Source organism: Tauraco erythrolophus, chromosome 9 (assembly GCF_009769465.1).
Source record: "Tauraco erythrolophus isolate bTauEry1 chromosome 9, bTauEry1.pri, whole genome shotgun sequence".
NCBI classification, from domain to species: Eukaryota; Metazoa; Chordata; class Aves; order Musophagiformes; family Musophagidae; genus Tauraco; species Tauraco erythrolophus.
In genome coordinates, this window is record NC_141473.1 from 4,663,624 (window position 1) to 4,675,685 (window position 12,062).

General features: G+C 40.8%; 1 protein-coding gene across 1 annotated transcript in view; it reads left to right on the top strand.

Annotated features, from left to right (window-relative positions):
- CHST15 (carbohydrate sulfotransferase 15) overlaps positions 1-11,041 on the top strand; it is a 29,805-nt gene extending 18,764 nt beyond the window's left edge. The window contains exons 5-8 of the mRNA XM_009983755.2: positions 1,801-1,957; positions 6,025-6,181; positions 9,212-9,359; positions 10,452-11,041. Of these exons, the coding sequence (XP_009982057.1) occupies positions 1,801-1,957; positions 6,025-6,181; positions 9,212-9,359; positions 10,452-10,642 (653 nt within the window). The 3' untranslated portion in view covers positions 10,643-11,041. The remainder of the gene's footprint in view (positions 1-1,800; positions 1,958-6,024; positions 6,182-9,211; positions 9,360-10,451) is intronic.
- The last annotated feature ends 1,021 nt before the right edge of the window (positions 11,042-12,062 follow it).

The window sequence follows — 12,062 nt, forward strand, 5'->3', positions numbered from 1 at the left end:
GTCTTTTGTGTTTCTGCTCCACCCAGTGTGGGAGCTGGGCTAATTGAGTTTTAATTGACAAGTCAAAGCCCACCGATGATTAGGCGGTGCTTTGGCTAATTAATTTAAAATGGAAAAGCAGAGCTGTTGTGGACGCCCAGCTTTAGCCAATGGACCTGATCTCCTCCTTCTGAAAAGAGGCAAAATGAACATGACAGAAGATTAATGTGTTTTCTAACAACTCCCAGACTTTATTAATGAATCACATTATGTTAAGCTGAAGTTTGGAGCCAGTGCCTTTTTCATGTTGTGTTTTGGCCATCTTTTAAAATCTTTATTAGACTTTCCCACGAGAGGAAGGAAAAAAAAAAAAAAAAGAAATCATGTGCAAGTCTATAAGCCTACAACATTATTATTTTTTCGTCTCATTCCTTTTGATTCGAAAAACCTCATTAACAAGAATTAGCTCTCATTAGACTGTCAAAGAGTGGAAGTTTCCAAAAAGCTTCTGTATATGTTTTATTAAACAGTAGCATGCCACATAAATGCCAGTATTACTTAAAAAGACAGGGAAGATTACACAATTCAAAACATGGTATCAGATCATTCCTGTAGCAGCTGAAGCATGATACACCCTGTTCTGGCAGAGATGTTGCTGATGATTGTGTTTCTCCCTGTAACATTACTTTCAGAGTAAGCTTCTTCTGAGGCCCTGAGCAACCTGATCTAGTTGGAGATATCCCTGTTCCTTGCAGGGGGGTTGGACTAGATGACCTTTGAAGGTCCCTTCCAGCCCTAACGATTCTATGATTCAGAAGCTGAGGATATCAGAATCTGGCTTTTAACCAAATGCGTTCTTTATTCTATAGACCTTTTGTGTAATAGTTATATTTGACTTAATCTGCATGAATAAGATTAAAAAAGTAAGAGGGTAGATTTTGATTAGATAAAAGGATGAATTTTTTTACATTAAGGGTGGTGAGGCACTGGAACAGGTTGCCCAGAGAAGTTGTGGATGCCCCATTCCTGGAAGTGTTCAAGGCCAGGTTGGATGAGGCTTTGAGCAACCTGGTGTAGTGGAAGGCGTCCCTGCCCATGGCAGGGGGGTTGGAATTAGATAATCTTTGAGGTCCAACCCTAACCATTCTATGATTCTATGAGTAATTGTAGTTATATAAAAAATCTCAGATAACAGATAATTCTCAAAAAGAGATATTTCAAACAGCAGTGACACAATTCAGCTGGTTAGTGCATTATTTTTTTAAAAATATTTCCCATGTGCTCACTGACTCTCCTGTTTATGTTCTCAACACTATTGATCCACTGGAGTGGCCGTTTCTGCTTTTTTCTTTAGTTTGTGTCAAATTGTACAATTTGTTTGCCACTTGCTTCTCTGAGAATCAGGAGCATTGAAACCAACCCTTGGGGTGCTTCAGAGAGCACAGCAGGTCTTTGGCAGCGACCAGCTCCTACCTCCTCACCGGTGGGTGGGCCAAAACCCTGACCAGTCCATTCCAGCCCAGATCAAATATATTTGCATGTGTTAACCCCTAACAGGAAGCAGTGTGGTTAGTGAACAGTACTATTTCAGGTGGAATTACGTAAAACCTGCCTATATCACCACGTTCATGAAGGTCCAAGGCAGGGTGACTGCTCTGGCTCCAGGGAGCATTAGCCAGATCGATTTGCAAGAACCAGGGAGTTATGTTGAAATTCATAAAGTGAATTTTAAACAGTGTACATCAGTTCAAAATTCTGCCCATTTCCACTCCAGTACGAAGAATGAAATGAGTTACTAGCAGGATTGCTTTTCATTTCCAGGGGAGGCCAGTGCCTCGACGATGTGGGACAACAACGCTTGGATTTTCTTTTATGACAACAGTACTGAAGGAGAACCTCCCTTCTTAATCCAGGATTTTATCCATGCCTTCCAACCGAACGCCAAACTTATCATCATGCTGAGGGACCCTGTTGAAAGGTGAGCAAGGATCACATTGCTAAAGTAGGCAAGAATTTTTCCTACTCTAATAATTTTATTTGTTCTCGCTGTCTTGAATGCAAATAAATGTTCGTGTGGTGTTCGATGGAGTTACTTGGTTTATGATGAGAGTTGCCAAGTTTTATTCTGTGTATTTTGGCATATGTAATTGTGATAGTGTTTTAAAGAGGGGCATGTGAGTGTAAATACCACAGTGAGTGCCATGCATGGACACCTGAGCTACTCTGAAAAAAAATAAAAATGTATATGTTGCCGAATGAAATCTATCTCCATGACCTGAGCTGCTACACCCTGGTTCTCAGTGGGGCTCACTAGACTGAGCGTGGCACTGCATTTACATATCTTGGCATAAGCAGTCCTGTGATGTGCTTCAATGCTTCGATTCATGTTAAATAATAAGGTTTATGTCTTCAAGGGATACGCTGGTCAAAAAGATTAAAAGATAGTAAATAGCTCCAGAGTCAGCAAATGATAGAAAATTTTTTTAGTCTTAAAAATGTTTGGTGCAACACTCGTTTCCTAGACTATTTCAGCTTGCACAGCTAACAGCTGCTCAGGAGACCATCCTTGGTCTTCCTGACTTTGTCTGCAGTAGAAGGGCTCTACTTTTGCAGAGGTATGGGCTGTTCTTGAATGGTTTTCCACTGTTAGGCATGAATGTCCTTCTTTTCACTTACATTTCACTTTTTCTACCCAGTCTTCCTCCAGATTTCTCGGGCATTTCTTTCCACTGCGTCTTCTGAAGGAGTACAGTAATGATGAGGGTAATGGGGAGAGTGAAGGGGATGAAGGCAGAGTCCAAAAGGATCAGACCAAGGAAGGGGGTGTGAATTGCTTCTCTCTGTAGCTCCATAGGGATATTCAGGATACTTAGAGCTAGGTCTGTGTTCAAGGGCAAAGACCTAGAAACACGCAGCAAAGAGAAAGGGATGCCAATGACGATGGGGACCACGCTCTGGTGAGAACTCGGGCACTGGGAGAAGGGCAGGCACGGGGCACTTGTGCAGGCAGCCCATACCCTGCTGTTGGGCAGCTGCCCAGAGGGAACTGGCAACAGGAAGGGACGGGTGCTCCTTTGTTGAGCTTTGCCGACAGTAGGACATGGCTACTGGTGAGAGGCAGAGCTGTGCGAGTGCTTCCCATCTCAATTTTCAGTGGCATCTCCTGACCTCAGGACTTAACAGATGGTAATTTTATGCACGAGAGCTGGCTGAAGTGGCTTCCACATGTAAATTACCGACAAATTCCCTGATTGCCATAGCCACCCTCTTTAATGTGGGTGTAGCTCTTTGCCAGCTTGAATAAGGATGAGATAAAAAAGTCAGCTTCATCTCCTTTACTGTATTTCTGATAAATTGGTCTCTTTTGTTTACAATTCCCTGTGCCCTTGTTGCTGAAAGCTCATCTGAGCTACAGGAGCAAAAGCAGCCATGGCAGAAGGGGCAGCCTGGGCAGCTCCACCGGCGATGCAGAGGAGCGGAGCAGTTGCCTTGCAGTTGCCAGGAGGGTTTGGGTGCTACACAGGGTCTGGTCTAACCTGCACAGGGTCTTGGTCCATGCCCCAACGGGGGATATTTGGAGGACACCAAGGTTTGTGATGGTGGCTGTCAATGGCGCCGTTATTTCATTGTAATAGATGGTGATTGAGGGTAATGACTTCAAGTAGCCGGAACAGCTGAAATCCTAATCAGCAAAGGTTTTATTTCCAAGCAGATGTCCCCAGAATTAAAAACAGATGGAAAGAAATACAGAAAAATCTCGACTGCCCTGCGGAGAGAGAATTTGTCTTCAAGAATGTAGTTTTCCATAAGATGTCAGCAAGTCTTTAAAATGATGCGTTTATTTTAATGGATGATTAAAGTACTAAGCAGTCATATTAAACCTTTTAAATAAAATTATAGCCAGTCCCATGCTGTACATGATGCCTGCTGGCTGGTTTCCCCCGGGCAAGAAGCCTTCACTGGGACAAGACAGGCAAGCCTGAGTCTTGTTGATGTACCCACTTTTCTGCAAGCAGGCGATGCTGTTGTGTGCCTGATTTAGTTGAAGTTGGCTGGCTTTGTCCCCTAGCTTCTCCCCAGCTCGTCCTCATACCCTGTGCTGGTGGGGTGGCTCTTTGGTAGGTGTGGCATGAGAGACCCAAGGTGTGCCATTGTGGAGGGAAGGGACACATGTGGTGCTGTGGTTGTGGTCCTCAAGCACTGGTGGGCATCACTTTGAAATAGGCTGCCCAACCAGTGTGGTCCAAGCCTAGTACTCTCCCTCTGCTCTGAGGTGGAGTTTTTGTTGTTTAAAGAAAACTGTCTCAACTGACTGTTTCAACTGCATTTACCAGACTGGGAAGAACTGGATAAAATTCAGAGTCTTTGTCTTAGTTGGTGACTACTACAGGTAGTACTGGGTGCCTCTGCCTCATCTTCTGTAGTTTACTGCGATTTTTCTTCCAAAAAGTATGTAAAAAATCGAATTAAAAGCATCCTGCAACAAACGTATCCCTTTTCTTCCCTTTTAAATGAACAGAGAGTCTTCATTTGTTTCATATGGGAATATAAATCCTGTTCTTGCGAAACACTAACATAAATAATGAGTGCAGAGGGGCTATTCCTGTGCTTAAGTGCTTTGCTGGATTAGAGCCTAAACTTTCTAAATTAAATGATTAAATTTTGAAGTACCTGTGGAAATCTGGGGAAGTTTAAAAATAAATAAAGTGCAATACACGGTTACTGCAGCAATAAAATGAGACCTAAATAGATAGATTTTTTTTTTTCTTAGACACCTGTGTTTTTGAAAGAGGGTAAAACGTATCTAGGATTTCTGGAATTGTGTCGAGAGGTGGGTGCTATGGAGGCATAATATTTGTGCTGCAAACACTCGGGGAAGTGACTTCTCATGTGTAATGAAACCGTATCCAAAATACTGTGGTTCTGGTCATAGTTTGTAAGCTTAAATATGAAAGAAAATTAAAATATCATGTCCAGTGGATGATTCACAGTCTAATATTTATGCTATGTCAGAGCATTTCCTTTGTATCTTTGAAACAAATTTATCTTGGACAAGTTTAATCAAAGTTTCAGGAGCTAATGCTCAACTAGATATTTTATTGCCTGTAAGCTTTGTCTTGTTTCCCCACCACCACCACCCAAAGAGACTTGAATTAAGACAATCTTTTTTGAGTGATATTAAGCAATTGTAAAACTTGTGCTAAAAACGTGCAGTGAAGGGATACTCCTCTGCTGTAATTCAGAGAAATTCCTGTTGCTGGTGGCTCTTGCTCACAGCAGCAGCAGATGCAGGGGCTCTGCTTGCCTGCAAGCTGCCAACATGCATGGGGCCACGTCCCGCTGTCCTCAAAATAGAGGTGGGACTGCTTGAGGAATGCAGCACTACAGACTGTAGCACAAATGGGAACCATTAGCTGTAGTATTTCAGCTTAAAAAAAAAAAAAAAAAGAGGTGGAATGCTGTAAATTGGAAGTTTTTGATGGAAAATCAATATAGGATTAGAGATAGAGCTTTCTGCAAACAAAAAAAAAACAAAATCTGGACTCTTTCCTACTCTTGGTAGTAGCCAGCTTGGTAATTTCTAACCCATCCCATTCCTTTGTTGGGTTTGAAATCAGCTTTAAGCTTTTGTGATGAGGACTGTTTCTGTCTATGGCAATGTGGAGCACCAGATAGAGAGGGGTACCAATGTCAGCTGAGACCAGTTCTACTGTTCATAGATAACACAAATATAAGGTATAGACACATGAAAAATTTGCCTTCAAGAGAAAATATTGGCTCGTGCAATTACTAGGGTCAGGTTCTCAAGGGATGCTGACCCTGAAAGTGGGGATGATGTTTAGCAGCACCCTGGAGTGGATGTTACTCTGAGCCAAAACCTGTCAAGATGAATAGAAAACATGTCACTGGCTGAACAGGCGGTTGGTGGGGCAACGTTACACACATGTACCCTTTCCCTCGATTCCTGTAACTGATTGCCATTGTCATGTAAATAATTCTTCTTTCATTTCCTCTGTCGTTTACTTACACGTATCTCGTTGGCAGATTGTACTCCGATTATCTGTACTTTGCAAGCGCTAATAAATCTGCGGAAGATTTTCACGAAAAAGTGGCAGAATCGCTGCAGCTGTTTGAAAATTGCATGCTGGATTACTCCCTGAGAGCCTGCGTCTACAACAACACCCTGAACAATGCCATGCCCGTACGTATTTCCAAGAACATTTGATTATTTAATGGTACGTTGTGTCAAGGTTGTTGAAATACTGTGCAAATAAGCATCAAGAAATAAAACTTTCTGCCTTTCCATTTGTAAAGCAGATGACATAAATATATATGTAAGCATGTAAAAGCTGATGTAGTGGCTCAGCTGTCTCCTCAGTCTGTTCCCTGATGAATGCCAACAGTAATAATACAGTCTTTCTATTGTATGGAGAGCACATTTAGTGAAGATTACAGTTTAACGTGTAAGCTTTTTGCAGATCTCTCAAAAAAACGAGCTCTAGCAAGGATCTTTGTGGCATGAGATTGCTTCAAAATCAGAATAAATTATATATTCTTTCTCAAGAAAAGCCTACCAATAGCTAGATAAAACCTTTCTTTTCTTTTTTTTTAAAAAAAATTGCGCACATCAGAAAATGATAAAAGGAAATACAGAAAGTGCTGGCAGGGGTATGGGTAAGTATTACAGGCTTAGTATTCCAAAATTCACATTTTTATTGCAGAACTGACTTCAAGTTTTGCTTGAAGGGGGAGAAAAAAAGCCTTTGTAGAATAACATGGAAGAGATTGACTTGAAGTATCACATCTGGCCAGTTTGCCATTCAATCCTCTTTTATTTGCTCAGGCTGTAAAGGACTCGGAGGGAATACTTCCCTCCTTTGTCTCCAGGGTGAAGTTATTGCCTCCTCCACTCAATAAAATAACCATAAAAGAGTGTATTGCACAGGCTTGAGCCCCGCAGCAGTAGGGCAAACAGGACATTCCTCTTCCCTTGTCAGGTAGACTGGAGCTACTCGTCTTTTGATGATAGCCTCCAGGACCTCCACAGACACGAGTTGCTGCCGGGCAGTATTACAGTATTTTCCAACCAACTGCTTGCACAAATGCATTTTTTCTAGTGTGGGGAGAGAAAGGCAGAGAGAGAACCAGAAGGGAAGTTTTTTTTTTCCTCTTATCTTCATCCTCAGGGTGCAGAACCAATCTTCATTTGTTGTCTTAGGCAGCCCCCTGAAGAAGATACCTTGGAAAATGAACAGAGGATGCCTCTTTCCAAAGAGCCACAAGCAGGTGTTTGTAATAAACCACAAATGCTCACTGTGCTCCTCAATGGGCTTTTTTAACAACTTCTCCAGCGAAGTTGCTGAAGTTTGTTTATGTGCGTGGTTTGCTACATATGGAAAAAGTAGGGATTATTTTCCCTGCTGAGCTCATTAGGTTGCTAACTGTGTGACTACAACAGAAGAATTTTGTTTTGTTATTTGTTAATGTCTTCCTGAAACAAGAGAGGTGTCAGAGACATTGTCCCTGCTGGTAGATACTAACCCATAAAGAAAGGGGTGTTCATCAGCTTACCCTCACTTAGAGTCGGTGAAAAGTATATTACCTGGAGAAAGGCATGCTGAGCCATGGTGATCAAACTGCAAGTGCAGAACATGGATATTATGGAGGGGAGAATGGCTCAGGAAACCCTACTGCTGCCTTTGAGGTATAGAGGGAAGCACAGGAGCTTTATGGAACGAGGCAATCTGGTTCAGAAGAACAGCGATGAAAAAGAAGTCAGTACAACACAATGCATAGGGCAGAAAATCAAGGTTCTTTGTGATCCTAGGAGAACTGAAAATTACGGAGATGTATTAGTTAATTAATTAAATTCCTCTTTCTGGTGAAAAGCTTTAAAAAGATTCTAAGCCCAGATAGCAAAGCACTGCAATCCCAAACTACACCACGCAGCCGATGCTTGCCTTTCACTCACCTCCATCTCCCAGGAGAAAGAAAATCAAAACCCATCACTGGACACACGTTGATCCCAGGGTTCAGTGAAATAACTGAGTGCTGGAGTGCTGCCCTGCCAGTATTATTGCATGTTGGGCTGATGATTTCATCAAATAAGATGTTTCAAAGCACACATCTAAAGAAGTCTGATAAATACAGGGGCTTATTGCTATAAGCTGCCAAAGACGCTCATCAGAATCGTACATGCTGCTAATAATAACTTAGCAACAATGTGAAATATGGCTTGTTTTACTGGAATTTAGGTATCAGTGTAGGTCACATGAGTCAGTGTAAGAAGCAAAAGAGGCTGTTGTTATCTGGCTTCATTGGGTCTGTGGTAATACGACTTGAAGATTTTAAGTCTCTTTTATGAAAGGCGCTTATGACTTGGGATTCATGGTTCTCTCTTCTGAGCCTGAAGGGATTTAGCAAAATATTTGTAAGCACAGTTAGAGTTTGGACTTTGAAGAACACCAGACTGCTCTTTTTATGTTTCAACCTATTACGTAAAATTGAGGAGGGAAGAAAAATAAAGATTAGGCCAGGACAGGCTGAAAAATTGCCTTTTCACATCTCTGGTCTAACATAGTCTGGCACTCTCATTGCCAACTCAGACAATGCACCATTAACACTGTCAAGCAACCACCACTGCTGCAGCTTAGATCTAAATCTAATTATTGCAATCAGAGAATACAAAAAAAATACACCCAAATCGAATTTCTGATACCGAAGCAGAATATTTGTATTACTTGTGGCAACGTATCTGGTGCAGGTGATAATCAAGGGGAAATAAGACCTTAGGGCTTGGAGGAGGTAGCAGGACTAAACATCTTCTCTTCCATGGCTTTTCATCCATGGGCTGAAAGCCCTCAGTGTCTCTGTGAAGGCTGGGTTATCCCAAGCACGGAGGAGTATGGAGGTGAGGTGGCCGAGCATCCTTCTGCATATGGTTGTCTCTGCGCAGTGCTTTCACACAGGGCTGTGGCTGATGCACAGCCAAGCCCTTAGTAAAATGACATCTCTAACCAGTAGAAAGGCCATTTGCAAAGATTTCCTTAAGCTGCACTGAAAACAAGACCAAGATTTAAAAATGTTCAGATACTGTCTTTTTGTGGTTCCTCAAAAGCACTTATTAGGGATTTTTACCCCAAAGACAGAGGTGAGTGTTGGTTTCTTACTGCTAGAACTGTTGCAAGATGAATTAATTTTTATTTGTTCGGGGTTTTTTTTGTGCTTACAGGTAAGGTTACAGGTTGGGCTCTATGTTGTGTATCTTTTGGACTGGCTGACAGTTTTTGACAAAGATCAGATACTCGTTCTTCGCTTGGAGGATCATGCATCAAATGTGAAATACACCATGCACATGGTGTTCCAGTTTCTGGATCTGGGTAGGTGGATCTTCTTGCCTGGAGTCAATCAGAATTAAAATTCCTGAATTCCCATAGAAAGGTTGGTGTTAGAAGATCTTAATAAGACTGTATCCAGAAAAAAAAAATCAAAATCATTCAGAACGTAGGGATATATCCTGCCATATGGAAGCCAGTGCTGCTTCTGAAGGCACTCAAGGCTTGTTTGTCATGGGCTTACATAGGTGCAAGAGCTATCCCATGCAATTTAAATGACTTGAAGTGCTGCCATGGTGTGCACGCTGTTGCCAGCATGCACCAATCCAGAATCTAAATCTGAGCATGGTGAAAGGTTGCGTTTCTAGACGAGGAAAAGGGGGAAATTGTGTTTTTGCTGTGTTGATTGAGACATCTGTTGCTAATCCTTGGAGAAACGCTGGCAGACAAAATGTCCAATGTTGATTTGACAGTAGCAAGAGGATGAAAATATGGCTGCAAAATAGTCTGGCTGGTCCAGACACTGGTCTAGATGATAAGAAAGTTTGAATGTAGCAGATTGAACAGACGAAGAGCTTGGCATCTTCTTCCTGAATATGGTTTACGCTGGAAAAGTGTGGATTTTTGTCTTGCTGAAGTATACTGTCAAGGGCTAAGATTTATTCCTGGAATAGAGGCATCACTATACCTGTGTAGCACTTTGAGCCCACTGACAACCTCAAAAATAAACAAAAAAAAGGCTTACATGAGTGAGGCTAGTGGAGTTTCTACCAGATATTAGACAACTGACATCATAAAATGAAATAACAGCATAAAATAATTGCAGCTCCAAAATGGACAGGAAGCTGTATTCAATGTCAATGTTTTCTGAAAACAATCTTTTCCTCCAGAAATGATTTATGCTGCTTGTTGTAGAGATGATTAATTAATGTGAAAGGAAAACATATTATTTCCATATTTACTCACAGTGATTTATTTTACTAATCTAACCCTGTATTCAATATTCTGAAACATCATCTCTGCTGACACGAATTCCATTGGTCTTCCCTTGGCAAACCTTCTGATTTAGTCATTTGTCTTCTTTAGCATGGGCAGTTTTGGTGACATATTGTAAGATAACATTCTGTTTTTCCACAGGACCTCTAAGTGAGAAACAAGAAGCTCTGATTACAAAAAGTCCTGCATCAAACACTAGACGGCCTGAAGACAGAAGTCTGGGACCTATGCTACCAACAACGAAGGCAATTTTAAGGGATTTCTATAGGCCTTTTAATACAAAACTGGCACAAGTTCTTTTTGATGATGCTTTTTTATGGAAGAGGACATAATATGTAAATTTAGTGCCACAAATACAGTGCTTAAAGTTTTTATTTTTTTAAATTCTATTTTTGTGCGTGGATATTTACATTTTTCCCATTCCAAAGAGAAGCCGATTGATGAGCTGAGACTCTCACCTTCAGTCAGCATGCTTCACGACAGTTATACCACATTTTCTTGTGAGAATGTAAAGCATCTTGCTTATCAGTTTATTGCAACTTCTTTTACCCCGGCAAAAGAGTAGAGTGGAAAAGCGTTAGTACAAAGATGATGTCTCACACTCTCCACGGGGATGTTGAAGTTTAATCTTCTCTAAGATGCTGCAACACAGAATTAGCATCAGTTTCCTACAATAACACTCATAATCTCGTTTTCAATATATGTTATTCATTCATTTTTTCAAACTATCAGTGTCATTTAGTCATTAAAATTTTTAATTGAATTCAACCAAAAATTCCGTTTCTTCTTGTCAGCGTATTCACAAATGGTCTTCATTCACACTAAGGTTTTTATGTTCCCTTAATTCTGAAACAAAGGTAAAGGATAATTGCATTTACATAAATTTCCAAGTCTAATTTATATCTTCAAGATAAACGGACTTTCCTAGCCACAGTTCTTGTAAAAGAAAAATTTTGTATTCCGGGTAAGAATGGATGACTGAAATCTAAACAACAGGCCACGTTTAGTGTTTAACAAATCCTTTGTTGTCCGTATTTTGTTCAGGTAAATATGAATAGGTGTCTTTTATTCATATCACTCACACGTTTTCCCAGGAAACCACTAAGGGGCTTGATGTAAACTCCATTGCTGGCCATGGAGAGCTTTTGTGGAGTTTTCTGTTAGGTTCTACACAGTTGCTCTTCTCCATTGCAAATGAAAATGCATTTTAAAATCAATATGAAATCTTGTTATTAAATGCATAAATGGATAGGATGCTCAGTAGCTTGCATCCTTATAGAAAGGATGTGTTACCTAATGAATTAGTTTCACGTTATTGTTTGTCTCTTCAGGAAAAGTGTCTACATCTAGTTAAAAAGATTGAGATACACAGACTTGAGAAAAAAACATTTTGAAAGTTACAGATAAACTTTGGACTATCTGAAGGTTTATTATTTGACTAAAATGGCCAGATTTCTATATAAATGTGCAGTAATTCAATATTTGATTTCAAACACACCTGGTTATGGTCACTGTCAGCTACAGTCTGCAGTCTTTGTGCAGATGGAACTGGCCAGTATAGTTTACCTAAGCTGGGGGCATTTTTAAGACAAAAATGGAAATGCTTCTTGTTGATAATTTCCTTTCAAGAGCTAAACTGATTGATTGTTCCCCGAGTGCATGTTGAGTGGGTCAAGTTAAGCTAGTATGCAGCTAGCAGGTATCAAAAGCCCAAAGAATCATCACTAATTGGCTTCACGTGCCCTTTTGGCT